The sequence below is a fragment of the Pecten maximus genome, chromosome 8 (assembly GCF_902652985.1).
Source record: "Pecten maximus chromosome 8, xPecMax1.1, whole genome shotgun sequence".
Taxonomy (NCBI): domain Eukaryota; kingdom Metazoa; phylum Mollusca; class Bivalvia; order Pectinida; family Pectinidae; genus Pecten; species Pecten maximus.
Window position 1 is genome coordinate 33,033,948 of NC_047022.1, and position 26,186 is coordinate 33,060,133.

Consider the following 26,186-nt stretch of genomic DNA (forward strand, 5'->3'; position numbering starts at 1 on the left):
ACATCATTTATAGTCACATTGACGAACTAAGTACCCCAGGCCTCTTTAGATCTTTAAACTGTATCTTACATACCCCAAACATCTTCAGATTTGTAGCCTGTACCTCACATACAGTATACAGTACCCCAAACATCTTCAGATGTGTAGCCTGTACTTCACGTACGGTATACACTACCAAAGACATCTTCAGATGTGTGTCATTTATGATGACATTAATGACATTACACACTAGGTACCAGTGACATTAGAAACATGTATATATGTTAGATATGGTATACATTAATGTCATGTATATCACACTTCGTATGTGTACTGGTGCATTGATTTACATGTGTATTGTTTAACACTAGAATTACATTGTCAGATAAATACCACTGTTGTGTATAGATCTAAATACATTAGACACTCGCTACATGTATTTAGTCAGTGTATTTTCTTGTCTTATGTTGAAGACCCAAGAGGCACCATGATCATTGTATACAACAAGCCTTTCCCTGTGTTTACACCAAAACCTTCGGACCAATTTCCACCATTCCTGTTGTTGTAAAAGACGGGACCCATCATTGTTTATCTTCTGTCTGATGATGTCACACTATACTTTCATATGATTAAATTACCTCAAAATAGTCTTGTGTTTGTGTTTTTCAATCTATATTGTATTGTCAGTTCTGAAGGTTAATTTGTACTTACATGTACTGTTGAACACATATTCAAAGTAAGGGGAGAGTTTCATAATTCCAGAAGACCAAAGCGGAATTGCTACAAGGCGAAATTACAGTGATCCTCTTCAATAATATCTTCAGATTCAGAAGAAAATTAACCTAAGCTATACTGCTCCAACATAGCGTCTTAATCTTAACAAATCTGTAACAGAAAGGAGAAATGGAAAACTAAGACTCAAACTTGCCCTACCACTAGTCGACAGGAAATTTTACACTAACAGGACGATATCAAGATAGATTGTACTCTCTATGTTTACAACAGGATTGTCAGTAGTCAGGACATGAAATTGTAGCTGCGATAACGTAGCTCTGGATGACGGACGGACAATTTCTGACAGATGGTCATCGTCGGACCGAGAGCAGTGTACGCAGGGCATGAATATTCGTTCTAATGAAATTGTAGTAAGACAGACTGAAATCTCAATGTTTACAACAGAAGGATTGTCGATATTGACAGGGACATGAAATTGTAGTAAGACAGACTGAAATCTCAATGTTTACAACAAAGGATTGTCGATATTGACAGGGACATGAAATTGTAGTAAGACAGACTGAAATCTCAATGTTTACAACTGAAGGATTGTCCGTAGTCACGGACAAATATTGTAGGTTACCAGATTAACCATACAACTGTTGACAACGGTTTTAAACAATTCATTGTGTAAGTTATTCATATGTTGGGTCCAGTCGTAAATAGAGGTTGACTGTATATAGTTTGATAGCTATCTGTTAACATTACCTCAGGATCACACAAAGCTGTGTGAATAAGAAAATATAGATATAGGCTCCCACAACATATTCTGCCTAATAACTTTTTAGCCAGAAATCATTTAAGAATGGAATGATTTTGCTCTAAAAATGAAAGCCCCTGTAAATTATATATACACTGAAGAATAGGACCTGTTATAGAAGTAAAACAAGGCGACGTACTTAACCTATGTTATTTGTCGTGATTTGTATTTTTGCATATGTCTGCTGGAGGAACATGTTTAAAGCCTGTAAAATAAACACTATGTATTTACAATTTGTTTAATGGGATTGCTGGAGGTATCAATATATTAAAACACAATAATAGAATGTTGGAATAAAATATAAACAATTATACAAGTTGTAAGATATTTAATACCTTTTGATAATGGCAATGCATTACAATGACAACAATAATTTGGGAGTTAAAGTACAGGTATAAAAGACAGAAATTAAATACCGTCTAGTTACCTCCCCTGATATTGGTAAAGAAAACTGATCAGTAGTAATCTCCCCAATATCAGAAAAGAAAACTGATCCGTAGTTACTTCCCGATACCAATGAAGAAAACTGATATGTAGTATCAGAAAGAAAACTTCAATGTTGCTACCTCCCCTTATACTGATAAATGAAGCTGACATTTAGTTACCTCCCCTTATATCAGAAAGTTCACTGACCTGTAAACTTACACCCCCCATATCAGAAAGAAAATCGACCTGTAGTTACCTCCCTTTATACTGATAATGAAACTTATATGTAGTTACCTCCCCTGATATAAGAAAGATACTGATCAGTAGTTATCTCCCCTCATACCAGTAAAGACAACTGATATATTGTTACCTCTTCTGATATCAGAAAGAAAACTGATCAGTAGTTATCTCTCAATACCAGTTAAGACAACTGATCTATAGTAACCTCCCCTAATACCAATGAAAAAAAAGTGATCTGCAGTCATCTCCCTTGATATCGGTAAAAACAACTGATTTTGGGTTGTCAGACTGTCTCCCGATATCAGTAAAGACAACTGACTTTTGGTTGCTTCCCCGAATATCAAAATAATCTGTTGAAGTGAAATTATGTGTATACATATCATAGAAATGCAAAGCTTGTAAATGCAATCATGAGCAAGAAATGTAAATGCAATCCCATGTGAGTTATGTTCTGTATGCTCTTTGACATGTTTTTTAAGAAAAGGAAATTTGAGTCTAGTCAAAAATGTCTTAATAAAAAATAACAAAGATCTTTATGTAAACATGATGCACTGCAGACACTTTGAGGTATTCACAATGTAATACTGTATTTACTTAGCATTGAAGGTATACAGAACATAATTCATCTGGGCATTAAATTAGGACATCAGAAGTCATGTAAAGATAAGTTGAAGAGATAACTCAAATAAAATACTTTTTATAACACCAATTGTCAAATTCAATAAAAAAAAAAAAAAGGTGTTTTTAACAGTAACGTCTAAATAAAATATTGGTGCTTAGTGCTAACCCCATCTTACTTTTAACTTCCACAGCAATGCCAACTTGGCAGTGCAAACAACTTCATAATAATGCAAATAATGTAATATAAATAGAGTGATCTCCCTTCACTGAATTTATTATACAAATAAATTAATTCTAACATATCAGTATAATTCTTAATATTTCACAACACCATAATGTGTGAACACAGAACTAATCATAATATACGTCTAATGATATAATACAACATACCTTTGTGTTCAATCAACCACATCACAACATACTATTGTGTTCAGCCAACCAAATTAATAAACTACAGCACTGGGCCCAAAATAAACCTTATAAATAGCACAAAGTTTAGGAAGTATGTCTTCCCACTCAGGGTAATGGTTTAATTATGTTGATATATCCTTTCAGTTGAACAGGCCGAGGTCAGATCACATGACATTCTGTGACTTAATAAATAATACATTAATAAACATATTTGCCCAATAGTAAGCGGACTAATTTTTTAGTAATACACCAGGTTTAATCATCTTATAACAGAATGTCCAATTGTAATGGTCAGTCAGTCCCATACAGGAGTCTCGTAATGTCAACATTGAATTAGAAAAAATGATATTTATCTTGTTTATAAGTCTTGTATACATAGACTTCTAATAGCCCAATAAAGTCCTTACTCACTACATAAACATCATAATGAGTTGGTAAAACACTCGAGTAATTTTTGTACTATATATACAAAACATACTTAATATGGGTATAGAGGCTTTTACTCGAGTGGTTATGTCGCATGGAATTTAACAAATGTAGTAATTTGATTTGCCATGAACCTTTAGACAAGTGGCATATGAAAGTATTGAACAAGTTGTTTACATTCCATATGGCCAATTGGTTTAAGATTCTTATACCTAATTTAATATCTTATTTCGATTAAATTCATATACATATATATGGTACACCATTTTTGACATAAACCACACCGTTATGTATTATCTTTGTGCAGGCTGTTATGGAGTGTAATCCTCACAAGTGTTATTACACAGGCTGTTATGGAGTGTAATCATCACAAGTGTTATTACACAGACTGTTATGGAGTGTAATCATCACAAGTGTTAATACACAGGCTGTTATGGAGTGTAATCATCACAAGTGTTAATACACGGGCTGTTATGGAGTGTAATCATCACAAGTGTTAATACACGGGCTGTTATGGAGTGTAATCATCACAAGTGTTAATACACGGGCTGTTATGGAGTGTAATCATCACAAGTGTAATACACGGGCTGTTATGGAGTGTAATCATCACAAGTGTTAATACACGGGCTGTTATGGAGTGTAATCATCACAAGTATTAAAACACGGCTGTTATGTAGTGTAATCCTCACAAGTGTAATACACAGACTGTTATGAAAAGTGTAATCCTCACAAGTGTAATACACAGGCTGTTATGGAGTGTAATCATCACAAGTGTAATACACGGGCTGTTATGGAGTGTAATCATCACAAGTGTAATACACGGCTGTTATGGAGTGTAATCATCACAAGTGTTAATACACAGGCTGTTATGGAGTGTAATCGTGACAAGTGTTAATACACAGGCTGTTATGGAGTGTAATCCTCACAAGTGTTATACACGGGCTGTTATGGAGTGTAATCATCACAAGTGTAATACACGGCTGTTATGGAGTGTAATCATCACAAGTGTAATACACAGGCTGTTATGGAGTGTAATCATCACAAGTGTTAATACACAGGCTGTTATGGAGTGTAATCATCACAAGTGTTAATACACGGGCTGTTATGGAGTGTAATCATCACAAGTGTTAATACACAGGCTGTTATGGAGTGTAATCATCACAAGTGTTAATACACAGGCTGTTATGGAGTGTAATCATCACAAGTGTAATACACAGGCTGTTATGGAGTGTAATCATCACAAGTGTTAATACACGGGCTGTTATGGAGTGTAATCATCACAAGTGTTATACACGGGCTGTTATGGAGTGTAATCATCACAAGTGTTAATACATGGCTGTTATGGAGTGTAATCATCACAAGTGTTAATACACAGGCTGTTATGGAGTGTAATCATCACAAGTGTTATTACACGGGCTGTTATGGAGTGTAATCGTGACAAGTGTTAATACACAGGCTGTTATGGAGTGTAATCCTCACAAGTGTTATTACACAGACTGTTATGGAGTGTAATCATCACAAGTGTTATTACACGGGCTGTTATGGAGTGTAATCATCACAAGTGTTATTACACGGGCTGTTATGGAGTGTAATCCTCACAAGTGTTATTACACGGATTGTTATGGAGTGTAATCATCACAAGTGTTATTACACGGGCTGTTATGGAGTGTAATCATCACAAGTGTTATTACACGGGCTGTTATGGAGTGTAATCATCACAAGTGTTATTACACGGGCTGTTATGGAGTGTAATCCTCACAAGTGTTATTACACGGCTGTTATAGAGTGTAATCATCACAAGTGTTATTACACGGCTGTTATGGAGTGTAATCATCACAAGTGTTTATACACAGGTTGTTATAGAGTGAAATCCCAAGAGTTAGGTATTATAATCTATTGTGACTGATTTTACCAGGAACAATACAAAATTACAAATTAATAGCATTAATATATCACGTTTCCTGTTAATATTACCGGACATGTTTTATTTAAAACAAATGTTTTCCTTTAATATTTATGTTTTTCACAATCACAGCACCTGACATGTAGCCTTCTTTAATGGAGTACATCTTCTATTTGATAAACAGAAAGCTTCCTTATTACTTAATATTAATTATAAGTCGTCGCGGTAACGGTTATAACGGGTAGTAATCCACCAATGTATCACTACAGATCTTGCACTTTAATATCAATTTAATCACAGATTTCTAGGACTAATAAAGCCGGATTTCAATTCAAGAAACAAGAAAATGATTAAAACAAGAATTTGTATAACTGTTTTAACACATTGTGGTGTTTTAACATTTTTTACAATTTGAAAACCAGACTAGTGGGTCCAGTTCTTCTGATAGAAGTCTTTATTAGTCCAGAAATTCAGGTGTGATCTAGAGTACAAATGTTTTGATCTCGGGGAACAGGAATTATGATTGAATGTTTTTCCATTTTTAAATGCACATACATATCTTAAATATTTAAAGTCTGGAATAGTTCACATTCCAGTGTCTTAGAATAATAAAGTCAAATAAAGCAAGAACAAACAAAATATTTATAACAAACAGCAGTTTAAAGCATAAAAAGAAATGTAAGAAAAAATGCTATTGTCATACATGTCCACATAATTCTGTAACAGAATGACACATTGTGTCTCCGTGACTCATCTTTTAAATGCCTCCACTTTGAGTGGTCAAGTTTATTCTCACAGTCATACATTTCAATCTGCAGCACATGTTGCATCACATAACAAACATTTAATTTTCATATACCAGTTAGTACAAGATGTACACTGTCTTGTAATCACTTTCTTCATACACAGATCTTGTCATCACTTCCTACATACACAAATATTTTCTCATCATCACTTTCAACATACCAGTGGTTAACACTGAATGCCAACATTTTCTCCTCCGACAGAAATTATCCATTTCATGTTAATTACTCTCATAAAATATGTATTACAACATTTCTCAGGAAACAGATATACACGCCTCTATATAAAACACCTATACAAACAGGGTATCTATAGCACATTCTACCATACAATAAATAACATGTTAGCAGCTAAGTGTGGGTGGGAGGGGGTCAACCACTGAGTGGGTCCTCGCGACAGTTTATCGCATACAATAATCTCTGTGTCATGATTTCTTGTGAGGAATACTGGGGTAGTTTGATCATAAACATACATGTCTCCACTCGTATGTAGCGCGAGTCTGGTGAACCTACAACACAAAGGAAAGAGTTTTTAATATCGTATTTGACCTAATAAGGGCGCAGGGTGCGGGTAATTGACAGTGGGGGCGCCCTTATTAAGATTAGTTATTCTGAAGTTTTATGAAACAGACTATGTACCTTATAGCAGAATACCCAAGGTTGTGGAAACGGTAAAATATTCAGTCATAAAAATATTCCAGATGAAGATATCTATTCATTATCATATATTAAGCTTAAACATCACTTGAATACTTTTGTAAACTTGTAAACCATGCCAGCTGATCTTTAGACCAGAGAACGTGTGTTCCACCATTGATGTTCAAATGGAACTATTTTGTGTTCTATTTATAGAAACAGGTGATTTCCTAGATCATATCAGACATCGTTTTCTTTGACCTAATAATTGATTTACAATGTCTTTTACTAGCTTTCTGTTCTGAACAAACGTTATTTATCAACAAGAATGAAGTCTTTACTTTATCTTGAAGTAAAGATGGTAAGTTATTATTTGTGTGTGTGTTTAGTTTTGGGTGCTCTTTGCACTGACATGTCATCTGTAGCCTGTAGAAATACACAAAATGTGGCGAAAACATGTGTTCCAGTTACTGAATTTGCTGAAGAAAATTGAACACCTAAAGTAGCAAAATATTTCACATGAATTATTACTTTTGAACACCATTTTGACACTCAGTCAAAGACGTATTTCCTTGAAAAAAGGTAGGGGCGCCCTTATTTGGACAGGCACCTTTATTAGGTCAAATACGGTATGTACATTCTTGAAGGTATAAGTAATGTTAGAAGTTGGCTAATTTTTATACTTCATCTGGTGTATTTTCTATTAAAACAGGAATTTTCACAAAGGCAGGCTAAGGTTTCAATTAATTTAAAGGTACATACATCACACTGTTTGAAAAGAAAAACTGTTAAATTAGCTAGACAAGAGGCCCAAGGGCCTTAACGGTCATCTGACTCTAAATTAAAGATCCTTATACTATTGTAGTATGCATTCTCTGTAGTGAGTATAGTGGCACTGTTGGCCATGGTGGCCATCTTGGAATTTGGATCAACCCGAAAAATAGCAACACTTGATCAAGACTATCTCAGGATCATTTCTGAATCCCACTGATGGAATTTGAGAAGAAGTTTGAAATAGGTGTTGTTAGGAAAACCATGCTTGCACAATCATGTCACAATCTTGCTGTTGGAGGAAACTGGAGTACCCGAAGAAAACCCACGTGGTTAGGTAGGTGAACCGGCACCTCAGCTTGGTGAAAGGCAAACTGTGCCACCCGACCACCCGTGAATACATTCATCAGGGTACCAACTCAATGTTACACATACCTGCTCCATCTGGAGGAGCAATCTTCATAGGATATGGAGGTACATGTGTGGAGTCGGCTCCACCCTCTTTACAGGGACATGTCTGGGGAATCCTTTCCTGGTTGCATGCAAACTTGATGAAGCGACACAGGTCGTCAGGACTAAGACCCTCCAGGGTGTTCCAAAAGTACTCTATATGGGTGTCTGTCTCCATGAGTCCAACCTGGTACATCGTGTGAGCCTAGGGACAACAATATCATCAGAGTAATTCAACAAAATATGAGTAAATATTCTGAAGATTATTTGTGGTATGATTGGCAAAGCATTTTATTAAAGATGGATCTTTCTGAAGGAACTTTACCTTGAGGAAGTCGAGGTCGACAGCTGGCATTCCACAGGTACGAATCTCCATATCGAGGGGAGACAGGAGGGCAACCAACTGTATAGGGATGAGTGAGGCCAGACCACAGTGGAGGGCAAGCACTCTCTCATCACACTGTAGCTCCTGCATCCTCAGGCATCGGATAGCATCCAAGTACTCCTGTCTGTTCTCCCAGCTACATAACACACAAATAACACATTGTGTTCTCAATTCTATCAATGTTTTCTCCATTTCATACAGGTATATTGCATTTAATATAGGATACTATAAACTATATACTATATATATTTCTTTATAAGAACCTTTGTAAACTGATTTCTTATATTACTGTCAGATCCGATATTGACCTCCACAGATCATATCTTGACCTCCCACACTTACCATACAATGATATTGTTACCCCTGGACACCAGCTCCACCTCATCTCCTGTCAGAGAGTTGAACACAAACCTTGGGTAGACATCTGCACACAAGGTCTGGAGTTCAGATTCAGACTCGCACTACATGTTGAAAAAGATTGTAACAGATATCAGTCTCCAGATCTGGAAGTTTTACTTACATCTTCAACTGCCTTGAAATCACTAACAATTTTTTTTGAGATATCTGTAAACTCTGTTGAAATCACATTCAAAACTTTGAATATTCAATTTTTTAAGAAATACATTGTATTATCATTTCAAATGGAAGGAATAGTGAATGTGTTAGCATTTAAATAGATCATTTCCATCTAAAAAAAACATATATAATAGAGGCAATGATTGTGTTGAATGAAAGTTGTGAAACCTTTTCATTTTTTTATTATATACATGGTGATAATTGTTCAGAAAATGATTTTACCATTTCTATTTTCTTGACATAGTTGTAGGTTATTTGGTCAGCTTCTTGGAGGTCAGTGACTGGATCAAGGTTTACTCCCACCAATACCTTCCAGAAACAACTCAGTAGGTCCATTCCTAGGGGGATGTCAGCCCTCATTGTGATCCCAAGTAACTGCAAATACAATTATACTTGATGCATATCCATATCTAGTATGTCAAAACATTTGTGACATATCGATTTAAATCTTTTTAATGGCAAAAACCCAAAAATATATATTTATATTATTAAATTTACATTTCATTCCAGCATCCCTGGGTCAGCTTTCATGTTTCATTAACTCAGTCTATCATTAAAGACTAATTGAACTAAAAGCCTGTTATTATGTAAAGCAATAAGTCAAAGTGCTACCTGTCCGAAGAACTGTAGAAGGCGCTCCTCTGGGAATGTCATAGGGCCAGGTTTAAGGATATGTTTGCCCATGTTGTTACTGCTACTACATGGCACCAGCATCCGGACCAGTGAGCCTTGTAATTCTTTTGCTACCTGAGACAGGAACTGACGGAACGACCCACCTGAAAACAAAGTGTAAACAGTCAAGCAGAGTACTCTGACAAGCTTTCTCAAATCACAGTCACAGGTACTCTGACAGGCTTTCTCACCTCACAGTCACAGGTACTCTGACAGGCTTTCTCACCTCGCAGTCACAGGTACTCAGACAGGCTTTCTCACTTCACAGGTACTCTGACAGGCTTTCTCACCTCACAGGTACTCTGACAGGCTTTCTCACCTCACATTCACAGGTACTCCGACAGGCTTTCTCACCTCACAGGTACTCTGACAGGCTTTCTCACCTCACAGGTACTCTGACAGGATATCTCATCTCACAGCAACAGGTACTCAGATCAGCTTACTCACCTCGCAGTCACAGGTACTCAGACCAGCTTTCTCACCTCACAGGTACTCTGACAGGATATCTCATCTCACAGCAACAGGTACTCAGATCAGCTTACTCACCTCGCAGTCACAGGTACTCAGACCAGCTTTCTCACCTCACAGGTACTCCAACAGGCTTTCTCACCTCACAGTCACAGGTACTCAGACCAGCTTTCTCACCTCACAGCTACTCTGACAAGCCTTCTTACCTCAGAGTCAAAGGTACTCTGACAGGCTTCCTCACCTCACAGTCTCAGGTACTCAGACCAGCTTACTCACCTCACAGGTACTCTGATTGGCTTTCTCACCGCAAAGTCACAGGTACTCTGACAGGATTTCTCACCTCACAGTCACAGGTACTCTGCAGGCTGGGTAAACCAATCCACAGATATAACACCTCAAGGTGAGGGTAAAACCAATCCACTGATATAACACCTCAAGGTGAGGGTATGGGTAAACCAATCCACTGATATAACACCTCAAGGTGAGGGTATGGGTAAACCAATCCACTGATATAACACCTCAAGGTGAGGGTATGGGTAAAACCAATCCACTGATATAACACCTCAAGGTGAGGGTATGGGTAAACCAATCCACTGATATAACACCTCAAGGTGAGGGTATGGGTAAACCAATCCACTGATATAACACCTCAAGGTGAGGGTATGGGTAAAACCAATCCACTGATATAACACCTCAAGGTGAGGGTAAACAAATCCACTGATATAACACCTCAAGGTGAGGGTAAACCAATTCACTGATATAACACCTCAAGGTGAGGGTATGGGTAAACCAATCCACTGATATAACACCTCAAGGTGAGGGTATGGGTAAACCAATCCACTGATATAACACCTCAAGGTGAGGGTATGGGTAAACCAATCCACTGATATAACACCTCAAGGTGAGGGTATGGGTAAACCAATCCACTGATATAACACCTCAAGGTGAGGGTATGGGTAAACCAAGTCATTGACATAACAACTCAAGGTGAGGGTAAACAAATTCACTGATATAACACCTCAAGGTGAGGGTATGGGTAAACCAATCCACTGATATAACACCTCAAGGTGAGGGTAAAACCAATCCACTGATATAACACCTCAAGGTGAGGGTAAACAAATCCACTGATATAACACCTCAAGGTGAGGGTAAACCAATTCACTGATATAACACCTCAAGGTGTGGGTATGGGTAAACCAATCCACTGATATAACACCCCAAGGTGAGGGTAAACCAATCCACTGATATAACACCTCAAGGTGAGGGTAAACCAATCCACTGATATAACACCCCAAGGTGAGGGTATTGGTAAACCAATCCACTGATATAACACCTCAAGGTGAGGGTATGGGTAAACCAATCCACTGATATAACACCTCAAGGTGAGGGTATGGGTAAACCAATCCACTGATATAACACCTCAAGGTGAGGGTATGGGTAAACAAATCCACCGATATAACACATTAAGATGAGGGTATGGGTAAACCTATCCACTGATATAACACCTCAAGATGAGGGTATGGGTAAACCTATCCACTGATATAACACCTCAAAATGAGGGTATGGGTAAACCAATCCACTGATATAACAACTCAAGGTGAGGGTATGGGTAAACCAATCCACTGATATAACACCTCAAGGTGAGGGTATGGGTAAACCAATCCACTGATATAACACCTCAAGGTGAGGGTATGGGTAAACCAATCCACTGATATAACACCTCAAGGTGAGGGTATGGGTAAACCAATCCTCTGATATTACACCTCAAGGTGAGGGTATGGGTAAACCAATCCACTGATATAACACCTCAAGTTGAGGGTAAACCAATCCACTGATATAACACCTCAAGGTGAGGGTAAACCAATCCACTGATATAACACCTCAAGGTGAGGGTATGGGTAAACCAATCCTCTGATATTACACCTCAAGGTGAGGGTATGGGTAAACCAATCCACTGATATAACACCTCAAGTTGAGGGTAAACCAATCCACTGATATAACACCTCAAGGTGAGGGTAAAACCAATCCACTGATATAACACCTCAAGGTGAGGGTATTGGTAAACCAATCCACTGATATAACACCTCAAGGTGAGGGTAAAACCAATCCACTGATATAACACCTCAAGGTTAGGGTATGGGTAAACCAATCCACTGATATAACACCTCAAGGTGAGGGTAAAACCAATCCACTGATATAACACCTCAAAATGAGGGTATGTGTAAACCAATCCACTGATATAACACCTCAAGGTGAGGGTAAAACCAATCCACTGATATAACACCTCAAAATGAGGGTATGGGTAAACCAATCCACTGATATAACACCTCAAGGTGAGGGTATGGGTAAACCAATCCTCTGATATAACACCTCAAGATGAGGGTATGGGTAACACCTCAAGGTGAGGGTAAACCAATCCACTGATATAACACCTCAAGGTGAGGGTAAACCAATCCACTGATATAACACCTCAAGGTGAGGGTATGGGTAAACCAATCCACTGATATAACACCTCAAGGTGAGGGTAAAACCAATCCACTGATATAACACCTCAAGGTGAGGGTATGGGTAAACCAATCCACTGATATAACACCTCAAGGTGAGGGTATGGGTAAACCAATCCACTGATATAACACCTCAAGGTGAGGGTAAACCAATCCACTGATATAAGACCTCAAGGTGAGGGTATGGGTAAACCAATCCACTGATATAACACCTCAAGGTGAGGGTATGGGTAAACCAATCCACTGATATAACAACTCAAGGTGAGGGTATGTGTAAACCAATCCACTGATATAACACCTCAAGGTGAGGGTATGGGTAAACCAATCCACTGATATAACACCTCAAGGTGAGGGTAAACCAATCCACTGATTTAACACCTCAAGGTGACGGTAAACCAATCCATTGATATAACACCTCAAGGTGAGGGTAAACCAATCCACTGATATAACACCTCAAGGTGAGGGTAAACCAATCCACTGATTTAACACCTCAAGGTGACAGTAAACCAATCCATTGATATAACACCTCAAGGTGAGGGTAAACCAATCCACTGATATAACACCTCAAGATGAGGCAAAAATCAATTCTGTGCTCTTATGATACTCTTGAGAGTGGCATTAGGGAATTTCAATCTTTGCAGAACATCCTTTGTTGACAAGCTTAATTTGGGTAGAAAAAAAATCACACCAGATTAAAACATGCTTGTCATGTGATGCCCCTTTTTTCTCCATGTTGCCATTTTTCGTCTTTTTTTCTATCTTGCCCTGAACACTGAAGTCCCTATATATCTTACCCTCAAAGGGGAAACAAATTCTATTACTAATCTCAATCACAAACCTCTTTCTAGCCTCATTTACAAGATATCTTTAACACCTCATTTACAAGATATCTTTAACAATCCATAGTCACAAAACACTTTTCATCTTGCAGTTGGAGATCATTTCCTCATATCAGAGTTACCTTTCTCAATGAGAGATATGAAAATTAACTGAACTCCTGGGTTACAGATTAGAACAGGAAAATCTGTAACTGTTGATGTCAAGCAAGGAAATACCACAATACTTTGACTTACTTGTTCCATGTACCTCCTCCCCGGTGAGCCTCACATTGAAGGAATAGGTGGGATCTCCCCCGCAGGCCAGCCTTACACAGAACTGACTAGATGGTACAGAGGATAGTTGTCTGAAGGCCTGACACAGCCATGTAGACAGAGATGTCTTCTCCTCGCCTGAAATCATACAGCAATACAATGACATTGTAATGTACGAATATCAAGGTAAGAATGCTCCTCTCATTGAACATGTCGACAAACTAATATTCTGTAAACATACTAATTCTGACACACCCTAATTTTCTACAATACTAGAATCTAATTCTGACACACCCTAATTTTCTACATTACTAGAATCTAATTCTGACACACCCAAACTCTCTACTGACATTACTAGAATCTAATTCTGACACACCCAAATTCTCTACATTACTAGAATCTAATTCTGACACACCCTAATTTTCTACTGACATTCCTAGAATCTAATTCTGACACACCCTAATTTTCTACATTACTTGAATGTAATTCTGACACACCCTAATTTTCTACATCACTAGAATGTAATTCTGACACACCCTAATTTTCTACATTACTTGAATCTAATTCTGACACACCCTAATTTTCTACATTACTAGAATGTAAATCTGACACACCCTAATTTTCTACATTACTAGAATGTAATTCTGACATACCCAAATTCGCTACATTACTAGAATCTAACAGATTATTGCAATGAAGAATTGGCACACACATTATTTTTTGTATTATAGAAATAGTGTATTGAATGTGTAATTAGCATAATAATTATTTAGCAGAATGCTTTTCGCATGAAAGTGCTAATTCATTCAGTTACTGTATTGTTACTGCTAAATATGAACATTTACAGAATAATGAAATTCAGTAAAATACACAGAACAAAATCAATGTGTGTAATTTTAGATATTAAGAATTAATAAATTGGATTCTACACTTTTGTTATCTCTGTCAATTCCTACCACTGAATGTTTCCAGGGGGTCCAGTACAATTTCTGGTGCCGCCTGATCAGGCTTCCTTTGTGTTGTGGCATTTAGGACGCGGTTTATCAGGTTGACCTTGGAGTCATAGAATATGAGGTGTCTGACCTTGGAGAGGAGAGCAGCAGTACTGCGGTTACAGGTGTTAGCAGGTCGGAGGTCAACCAAGGGAAGGAAGAAGGTCTCCAGAGTGTTGTTTAGGGACTGTAGTAGAGCAAACCTGAGTCGAATACTCTCTACTGGAACGCCTGTAACAAAGGATTGTTTACGGCTTGTTTTGACTATATGAATAGTGCAAAATATTTTCATATAAGCACAGCTGCATCCATAAAATAAGATAATATTAGAATAAAAATTGTATCAATAGTACCAATATGCATGATTTCACTCCGTCAAATCTTAAAAATTTCTACAGCCTAAAAAGTACCACATGGATATTTTTCTCCCTCATCGATGGGAAGGACTCTAGATTTTTATCTAATTTTTACCTTCATTACGATACCAGTATAACAAAGTATTTAAGTACATATTATATTTTTTTTTAATTAATCCACCAGCATTTAACTGCATAATTATGTCTACATTGTTATATAATCAGATATGGATATGGACAGTATTTTACATACCTTGGAGACAGCTATACATGCCACTACTGAGATCAGACTCTGATAACTGTACTTCGTGAGGATGTAGACGAGAGGGTGCTACCGAGAGTTTCCTACAGAAGGCGTTGATGTACTGCACCAGGGACGCATCCATGTCTAGTGACCACTGAGAGGCCATCTGCTGGGCCTGGCTAGTATCTAGGCAGGCACACCTGTCCAGAGATTAATAAAAAATATTAGTTCTCTCGCTTATATATACATCACTATATACAATATACACTGTACACCAGCTAGTATCTAGGCAGGCACACCTGTCCAGAGATTGATATAAAAAATATTAGTTCTCTCACTTAAATATATACATCACTATATACAATATACACCAGCTAGTGTTTAGGCAGGCACACCTGTCCAGAGATTAATAAAAAATATTAGTTCTCTCACTTAAATATATATATCACTATATACAATATACACTGTACACCAGCTAGTGTTTAGGCAGGCACACCTGTACAGAGATTGATATAAAAATATTTAAAAATTTCAGTTCTCTTGCTTATATAAACATCACTATATACAATATACACCAGCTAGTGTTTAGGCAGGCACATCTGTACAGGGATCAATGTTAAATAGTTGATATCCAGCTCAATATACACCAGTATATACACACCATACTGCTGATATGTGAGTCAGAAGCTGTTAAGTTTAAAAGCATTAAAGTTGGAAGAAGCATTAAGCCCAATTAGAAATTTATCTTATTGTTTATTGTCATAACAAAACACTTTCTGATTGAGGTATTCATCCTTAGACAGAATCCAGATCTGCTGCTATAAATGTACAAAGTGCTGTCATAGTTTATACTTTTGAAATGGATAAAGGTTTTCCTATTGATTAAAAGGAACTATGGTTGATGTTAATTTGTGGAAGTTTATTTCTATAAATCTGAAAGACAAGTATGTAAATACAATGTTTAATGTACCTTTCAAAGTTGAGATCAAATCCACAAGACAAGAATGCCCTCCAGACAGCTCGGACATCCTGTTTGGCTATCTCTAGGACGTACTGGAGGAAGCCGTCTAATGTCAGATACTTAGAGTCGTCATGTAACCATGGCTACAGAACAAGATATAAGTTTATAACACGATTGTCATTAATGACTTGAAATTAAACCAAGCTTTAATCATACTACAGTGCAACTTCTGAAAACCGAACCTTCTAAAAACCAAACACCTATGAATACCGAACAAATTGTCATTGTACGGAATTGGTCCTTCCCTTATTATAGTATTAAAAAACTTCCAAATACCGATCCCACTGAATTCCGAACACCGGACTGATTTTGTGTCCGGTTCCTGTTAAAACATACAAAAAATTACTTCTGAAAACTGGCCTTACCTGAGCAATTATGACACAAGGTCAGGCCAGTCAACGGTGAAACAACACCTGTGACAGGTATTGTATGAAGCCTAATTGTCTCGGGATCTGCGTATACATGTACCGTATTTGACCTAATAAGGGCGCAGGTAATTGACAGTGGGGGCGCCCTTATTAAGATTAGTTATTCTGAAGTTTTATGAAACAGACTATACCTTATAGCAGAATACCCAAGGTTGTGGAAACGGTAAAATATTCAGTCATAAAAATATTCCAGATGAAGATATCTATTCATTATCATATATTAAGCTTAAACATCACTTGAATACTCCTGTAAACTTGTAAACCATGCCAGCTGATCTTTAGACCAGAGAACGTGTGGTCCACCATTGATGTTCAAATGGAACTCTTTTGTGTTCTATTTATAGTAACAGGTGATTTCCCAGATCATATCAGACATCGTTTTCTTTGACCTAATAATTGATTTACAATGTCTTTTACTAGCTTTCTGTTCTGAACAAAAGTTATTTATCAACAAGAATGAAGTCTTTTACTTTATCTTCAAATAAAGATGGTAAGTTATTATTTGTATGTGTGTTAGTTTTGGGTGCTCTTTGCACTGACATGTCATCTGTAGCCTGTAGGAATACACAAAATGTGGCGAAAACATGTGTTCCAGTTCCTTAATTTGCTGAAGAAAACTGAACACATAAGAAGCAAAACATTTCACATGAATTATTACTTTTGAACACCATTTTGACACTCAGTCAAAGATTTATTTCCTTGAAAAAAGGTAGGGGCGCCCTTATTAAGGCGGGCGCCCTTATTAGGTCAAATACGGTAGGTGATTTGTACAGGTATCCAATATATACCCCGAGGGGTAATAAACACGACAATTATGAAACAATGCCACACTTCATTGAAGCACGGCGGTTTGTTAACCTTCTCAATGCAAGTAGAGGTAGAAGCCCTATCGCGAGTTTCGCATCTAATTTAAATGAGGCCCAAAGGGGGTTGTTTTTGCATGGTCGTAAATGAAGCCCGTGATGGTTTTTTTAGACAATATCTATGTCAGAAATACGACCAGTATCAACTGATTAATTGTAATTAATATTGAAACAAAATATCTTCACACCCTTTCATATTATTCGATGTGTAAAATATTGTCCCGGCCAATTATATCCAGAATTTGACCAGTCATTTTTCTATCAACTTCTCCAAACCGAACCCTCTGTAAACCGAACAAATATCCATGTCCCATGCATGTTCGGTTTATAGAGGTTCCAATGTATCTCAATAAAGGACTGCTGTAAGACCTGTTTCTCTATGTTTTGAAATAAAACGTCATACTGGTGAATGAAATCTATTTTACCATGTCATATTCACTTTTTTCAATTGACAATAAACAGTAAAGCAAAATGATTGAAATGAATAAAATAGGAAAGGGTTGGGAGCCTTATTGGCTTATTATACAAACCTTGCTACCCCTGGCAGCCGAGTCTGATGACCCCGCATCCTTAGCAGATTTCTCTGGCCCATCTTTCCCCTTACTTTTTCTGTCCTTGTGGTGACTTGGCCTGAAATTTGTCAAATGAAAACAACTTAAAGAACTACATTGTATTACAAATTAAAACAACAAGGATATGAATTTTAATTTATTTGCAGAAAAGCCAGTACCACTTTGGGAAACATTTCAGGCATGTTGAGGCAGTACTGGTAATGAAACTGATACGGGCATTACTATCTGTCCAGTAAACAATGTACTCACTTTTCAACAACCCCCATCACCAGCTTCTCTTTTGAAGAGCGAGGAGATTTCTTGGCTGACTTTCCTTTTCCATTCTTGTCAGGAGACCTGGCAATGAAACATTGTGTTATAAAAAGATCATTTAAACATAGCTTTCCTTTTAGAATTACAGTTACTGTTACAGTAGAAAGAGTGTGTTGATAATTTTTCCAGAAAAAATGAAATTCGTAACCCTTCAATTATTTTCAAGTTCTGAAGATAACATATTATATTCTGCTGGTTACATATGTAACCCTGGTAAAAACTAGCCGCAATATACCGCTCGGCTAGAGAGATCTTCTCTTTAATTAATCAGGCGCTCTGTTACATGGGCACCAATGTAACAGAGTGCATGATTAATTAAATTTAAATCACTGCCTCCGCTAGGGATCGAACCCGGGACCTCTGGCTTACTAGTCTTACGCTCAACCGATCGAGCTAAAGAGAAGATCTCTCTAGCCGAGCGGTATATTGCGGCTAGTATTTACCAGAGTTACACATATCTAGCTTTCATTAACTTCCTTTTGGTCCTCAAATGAGTTATGTCTTGAAATAAAAAAAAAATCCAGATTAAATATTAACCTTTAGTAGGTGTCATTATTTGTTTAAGCTCAGTTTGGGTTCATAGGTAGTTGTCTTTACATGTGTAGATGTTCTGTTTTAGTATCACCTCTTTACGACAAACATAAAATGTATGGCTATGAGTATAATTCCTACTACCCAAGGCAAGGTAAAACTTAGAACCCTTGGATCTTATAATAGGGCATCATCTATCTCACAGAGAAGACATGTGTGGCTGGTTAGCTCACAGCCCAGGGAGGATAGTTTTGTTAACTTTCTAGGCTGTCCTTTATCATCAACTGAATTACTCAAGTTATAAATGAAAAGTTTGAAATAATTTGTAAACTTACATTTCTTTGTCCGGAGATTTCATCATGCCATAGCGACGTAGCACCTGCATCACCTGTTCAGGAAGGGATTTCTTTGGTGGTTTGATGTGATTAAAGAAGACACAGAGTAGGTTCTCAGGCATATTCTGTAAAATCTGGTCTTTGCCAAGACAGATGAAAGCCAGACTCTTGTTTGTATTCCCCAGTACCATGTTTTTGTTCCATGATAAAACAACTGTGGAAGATCTCTATCAGAGCGAGAGTAGCTGCATCAGAAATCTCCTTCTGGTCCTCACTGTTAAAGAACATATACTGTAGATAGTGTTCCAAGGCGTCGTTGCCATCCCGCTCAGCCAGGAGGGAGGCATTCACAGTGTCTACTGATAGAATCTCTTCAGGTATATCTTGTACATCCTCCTGGTCTGGAAGTGTAGCCACTACCAGAGACTTGCACTTAAGTAGGGCCTTCTGGACCACCTCCACCTTTGCTCGAGACAATACACTAATTACCGCATACCCTCGTACCTGGTCAGTTTTTATATTGCTTCCCTCTTTTACTGAAGTCTCTGCCTTTTCTGTCTTATCTTCCTCCTTTGTCTGGTTGGAGGAATCACTTGCACCAGGTAGAGACTCAGCATCAGAAATCTTCCTACCAGGACGTCCTTTAGGTAAGAAAATTTCATCCTTATAAATACCTCCACTGGGTTTACTTGCCCGGCGTATAGCACATTTGATAACCTCAGAATCCACCTCACTATTGATGCCAGTGATGACTAGGAGACGGTTGTGGGCAGAAGGAGAATTCAGGACCTGGGCAGCATCAGACACTGCCGCAGCCAGGGCACCCTCACCATGATTTTCCCTGAAGGCAAGACAACGGAGGATCTGAGAGACAGTCAGAGCACGATGGAACCACAACATGTCCTCTGGTTTGTTGACCGACTGACTTCCTCCACTGGTACTGGGTGTGACAGAAGCAGTACTAGTGGAGGAAGAGGACTCGGTAGTAGACAGAGAGGATCCACTGGTACTTGGTGTCGAAATGTCACTTTCACTAACCCGAGGACTTCCTCCTGTCCTCTTTGGCACTGCACCTCCTCGCTCCTTATCTCGCTTGGCCTTCAACTTCTTCTTCTTGGCTGATGAAGTAGGACTACCTAGAGAATGCAGTGAGCTAGATGCTCCAGCCTCTGTTGATGATGATGAGGGACCAAATGCTGACCTTGGATTGTCTTTGTGTTTAACCTCTGCTATGGCAAGATTGACCTCTAATAAACCCTGAAAGTAAGTCGAGAAGCGACCTTTATCACTGACACCAATGCCAATGCCCTGCCCACTGGAGTGTGTGGCAGAAGGCCAGCCTTTAGTCTCCTCCTCGTACAATCGCTGAAGCTCTGCCTGAAGCTGAACCAGTACCCCTTGAGTAGGGTTGAGGTGAGGGTGGGGTGTGGGGAGGAAGCATCCATTGGTGCCCTCACTGTAGTGAAGGATACGAAGAGACTGAGCCAGTAAGTGGAACATGTACTCCTTGATCAGTGCTGGGATGTTACTTGTCCACAGGTGGCGACACACAAGCTCTATGATATGCCTGAACACTGTGGGAGTTATCACAATATTGTCCACACTCCACATACTCTCATGCATATCCTTGCCTGCCAGAGATTTGTTACTAACCTCAGGCGACTCACTGTCTTGTGCCCCACAACTCTGAGTCCCACAACCATACCGGTCTGATATCAGGGTCTCTATGTAGGCCACTGCCAGCAGGAACTGTGGGGGCAGGGCATGGATTGTAAGCAGTACCCCTGGGGGTGGGGAAACTCCTACTCTCAGATGTATATGGTCACATGGCACAATAGCTGGTGTGTATTGTTCGTTTTGATTGCTGGTGGACGATGTGTCTCTTGGGTAACTGACCACTTCCTGTTTGGTGGCCTGACCTGTTTTCTTGACCCGATGACCCGTGTAGGAAAACACTCTCGCCCAGGGAGATTTGTATAGAGACGTACTGAAAAAAGTACAAAAATTTTATTATGTCATTTCTTCACATTCTATTATTGATTTGCATCAGTCTGTTTACTATACAAAAGTGGCTCTCTACAATATTTTAGAAAGTTTCCATTATAATTTAGAAAAAAGCATCATAAATATATTGTTATCAAGTGTTTAAGACAAATTTCTAAATGCTTTGAGTAACCCTAAATACAGCTTTGATTCAATCTGTCAAAAGATCATCAAATCATTTTTAACTTTAATATTATGTAATTTTAATTGGACGGATGAAATTTGTGTAAGGAAGGAAAATTCAACATCAGTAATAATCATCTACCTATTTGAATATTTTGTTTTATAATTTTACATGGACAATTGAATTTAGACAATCAGAACCCGAGTATGAGTTGTACTTACTCCTTCTTTGTAGCTTTGAGATCAGTCTTACAAGACACTACCAGACAAGCCGCCCCAGGAAAGTCGATATCAGTGTTGACCTTGGCCTCACTGACAGTGTATTCTTCATATGGGAACATTTCTGGGGATGTCTGTAAACAATATGTCATAATTCATCAATATCTAATAGGTCTTTCATTTATTTATATGTCAAATGTTTAATGTTGTTACTTTTAATTATCAACACAAAATCAAAAATAACATATAATCACAATTTACCTGTAAGCACAAGCAGAGCTGATTGGTAAGTTCTATGAGATAATCTTCACCCTGATTGGCTGCCCGAGCAATGGCCACAGCAAGCTCACGCTTGAGTTTATCTTCGTCTCGGTAGAGAAGGCGAGTAAGCAGGCATGACTGACTGGAGAGACACTGTTGGAGTGAGGATGCCATGGTGAGGGAGGAGGCCTTGATAGTACCGTGGGGTTGGGGAGGACACAGCAGTTCATTGGACAGTAGCTGGAGATTCTCAATGTCCAGCTGCTGTAACAGAGCAGCACTCGCTGCCATTCCCGACCCTAGACTGGCTGAACAGGACCCAAGTTCCATGGCGGGGGAGTTACAGTGATCAATGAGTTTGAGAAGAGCAGTCCTACAATACATGCGTACCAGTACAGACTCACTCCGCAGCAGTTCCTTGTGGATGTGTACATTACTAGTGTCCATTATCTGGCCCCCAGTGATGGTGGAGCGACGCAGCCCCTGGGCGGGGCGCTCTAGCATGTCTATTGGATACCAGAAACGTACAAGTACTCCCTCACTCCTCAGATATGTCTCTACCTGTACAAGCTCATTAGACTGAAAATAACAACAAGGGATCACTCTGTTATGTTAGGTATGCTCTCTTCTCTATAAGTAAGTTCAATAAAGGATGTTTTGGATTCTTTTAATGCTTATCAAGAGAACCACTGGGGTGAAATTATAACCCTTTTTGATCACTCAGTGTATCTACTTAAACAAAACAATGCCAATCCTTCTTTAATACACACTTAACATATATAAGCAGTATATGTAGAGTACAAATGTAACATCTCCTGGCTGCAATTCAATATTTTCATACATTCTCTTATAAGAATATTTCAGAAAGATTCTGTACCTTTTTCATACAGTAATATTATAATTATTTTCTCCAAACTTTTGACATGTGTATGAGAATTGAAACTAACATTTTGTTGAAAAGAAGTTTCCTGTGCCACCCAAAGACTTAATACGATTAACTTACGTTATCTACATCCAGCACAGTACCGGTGAGGCCAAATGTTCTCAACATACTCCTCACGGCGAACTTTGGAAGGACAGTGGTTCCAGCTGTACTTGTTTCTGCAGTGTTTCTAATCACTACGGCAGTCCCCTTCTTAACTCGCTCTATGGTGAACTTAGCCAAGTCTTCCTTGATGTCGTCAATTGTCGGCAAGTGTAGGTCCCGTGGGATCCCACCGTTCTCCTCATACAGAAACTCCACAGTCTGTCGTGCTATGTCAGTCATACCTACACACACAAAGACAAACCTATGTAAACTAAAACGTAGGGCTCCTCTGATATATCCTGTACATTCTCTGTGACAACCTACCTAACTGTAGAGTTCCTCTGATATATCCTGTACATTCTCTGTGACAACCTACCTAACTGTAGAGCTCCTCTGATATATCCTGTACATTCTCTGTGACAACCTACCTAACTGTAGAGTTCCTCTGATATATCCTGTACATTCTCTGTGACAACCTACCTAACTGTAGAGTTCCTCTGATATATCCTGTACATTCTCTGTGACAACCTACCTAACTGTAGGGCTCCTCTGATATATTCTGTACATTCTCAATGACAACCTACCTAACTGTAGAGCTCCTCTGATATATCCTGTACATTCTCTGTGACAACCTACCTAACTGTAGAGTTCCTCTGATATATCCTGTACATTCTCCATGACAACCTACCTAACTGTAGAGCTCCTCTGATATATTCTGTACATTCTCTGTGACAACCTACCTAACTGTAGAGCTCCTCTGATATATCCTGTACATTCTCTGTGACAACCTACCTAACTGTAGAGTTCCTCTGATATATTCTGTACATTCTCTGTGACAACCTACCTAACTGTAGAGCTCCTCTGATATATCCTGTACATTCTCTGTGACAACCTACCTAACTGTAGAGTTCCTCTGATATATCCTGTACATTCTCTGTGACAACTTACCTAACTGTACGGCTCCTCTGATATATTCTGTACATTCTCTGTGACAACCTACCTAACTGTAGAGCTCCTCTGATATATCCTGTACATTCTCTGTGACAACCTACCAAACTGTAGGGCTCCTCTGATATATCCTGTACATTCTCCATGACAACCTACCTAACTGTAGGGCTCCTCTGATATATTCTGTACATTCTCTGTGACAACCTACCTAACTGTAGGGCTCCTCTGATATATTCTGTACATTCTCTGTGACAACCTACCTAACTGTAGGGTTCCTCTGATATATCCTGTACATTCTCTGTGACAACCTACCTAACTGTAGAGTTCCTCTGATATATTCTGTACATTCTCTGTGACAACCTACCTAACTGTAGGGCTCCTCTGATATATCCTGTACATTCTCTGTGACAACCTACCTACTGTACGGCTCCTCTGATATATCCTGTACATTCTCTGTGACAACCTACCTAACTGTACAGTTCCTCTGATATATTCTGTACATTCTCTGTGACAACCTACCTAACTGTAGGGCTCCTCTGATATATCCTGTACATTCTCCGTGACACCCTACCTAACTGTAGGGCTCCTCTGATATATCCTGTACATTCTCTGTGACAACCTACCTAACTGTAGAGTTCCTCTGATATATCCTGTACATTCTCTGTGACAACCTACCTAACTGTAGGGCTCCTCTGATATATTCTGTACATTCTCTGTGACAACCTACCTAACTGTAGAGCTCCTCTGATATATTCTGTACATTCTCTGTGACAACCTACCTAACTGTAGAGTTCCTCTGATATATTCTGTACATTCTCTGTGACAACCTACCTAACTGTAGGGCTCCTCTGATATATCCTGTACATTCTCCGTGACAACCTACCTAACTGTAGGGCTCCTCTGATATATCCTGTACATTCTCCATGACAACCTACCTAACTGTAGGGCTCCTCTGATATATCCTGTACATTCTCTGTGACAACCTACCTAACTGTAGAGTTCCTCTGATACATTCTGTACATTCTCTGTGACAACCTACCTAACTGTAGAGCTCCTCTGATTTGTTCCAATCCATCTTTGCGTTCAGCCTCATTTCTGAAGCGTCGTCGTATGACAGGGAAAACTTTCTGTTCCCAGGCCTTGACAAGGAGAGCATAGTGATCCTCAGACCCCTGATCATCCTCCACAACATCGTCATCTGACTCATCATCCTGGGGGGCGGGGTTAGCTCGCTGGTCTGGACCCGTCGTCACAAAGGTGTCATAGCTACTAAATAACTTGTACTGCAGACAACCTTCGGGCTCATACTCTACAAGTCATATAGGATTTTTATTATATTTTACACTGATTATGTTTTTTGTCTGATAACAGTCCTAATGAACCTAAACTTTCAAACACCACTCGAAAGTCTTATTTTTGTTTTTCATTCTCCTCACTGACAAGTAATATTAACACAATTACACCACATAATTTTTTTTCTGTTAGAGGAATGAGTATATGTGAAAAACGGTATTTTTTGTTAAACGCATATTTTAAAAAAACTTCAAAAATACTTCATTTCTTAAAATGAATGAACTTTTTAACCAACTGAGTTAGGGAAAAATGATTACCTTTCTGAGGTTTAGGTATGACAGCCGTCTTGGAAGGTGGGCCGGTCGGTGATTTAACCACCTCTGCCGTAGTGGCTTCAGGAGTGTTGGGGAGACTGCTATCACTCTCACTGTCAGAAGCAGAGTGGAATGGCAGATGTCCAAAGCTTTCCCTCATCTCTCTTGTTAAATCATCAGCAGCATCAGCAGCATCCCTGTGCTGTTGGCCCTCAGCGAAAGCAAATGGTCGCGCTCCAAAATTGGCACGAATTCTGGTATTCTGGTAATTACACAGATAAATGATAACATGTTTTATATTTTTATGTACCACTTAATCACTAATTAATAAGTTTTCTTGGCCTAGGACCAACTTTGATAAGCCTATCAGTATACCATATTAAAATAGTGCAAATTCAACATTTCTGG

At 38.6% G+C, this 26,186-nt stretch overlaps 1 protein-coding gene across 1 annotated transcript in view; it reads right to left on the reverse strand.

Annotated features, from left to right (window-relative positions):
- Positions 1-1,826: 1,826 nt before the first annotated feature.
- LOC117333252 (probable E3 ubiquitin-protein ligase HECTD4) overlaps positions 1,827-26,186 on the reverse strand; it is a 67,800-nt gene continuing 43,440 nt past the window's right edge. The window contains 19 exon segments of the mRNA XM_033892466.1: positions 1,827-6,852; positions 8,186-8,405; positions 8,526-8,721; positions 8,928-9,046; positions 9,384-9,536; positions 9,774-9,937; positions 13,879-14,034; positions 14,853-15,119; positions 15,498-15,688; positions 16,459-16,592; positions 18,331-18,430; positions 18,622-18,708; positions 19,551-19,727; positions 19,729-21,537; positions 21,939-22,069; positions 22,197-22,775; positions 23,200-23,465; positions 25,211-25,480; positions 25,782-26,040. Of these exon segments, the coding sequence (XP_033748357.1) occupies positions 6,716-6,852; positions 8,186-8,405; positions 8,526-8,721; positions 8,928-9,046; positions 9,384-9,536; positions 9,774-9,937; positions 13,879-14,034; positions 14,853-15,119; positions 15,498-15,688; positions 16,459-16,592; positions 18,331-18,430; positions 18,622-18,708; positions 19,551-19,727; positions 19,729-21,537; positions 21,939-22,069; positions 22,197-22,775; positions 23,200-23,465; positions 25,211-25,480; positions 25,782-26,040 (5,415 nt within the window). The 3' untranslated portion in view covers positions 1,827-6,715.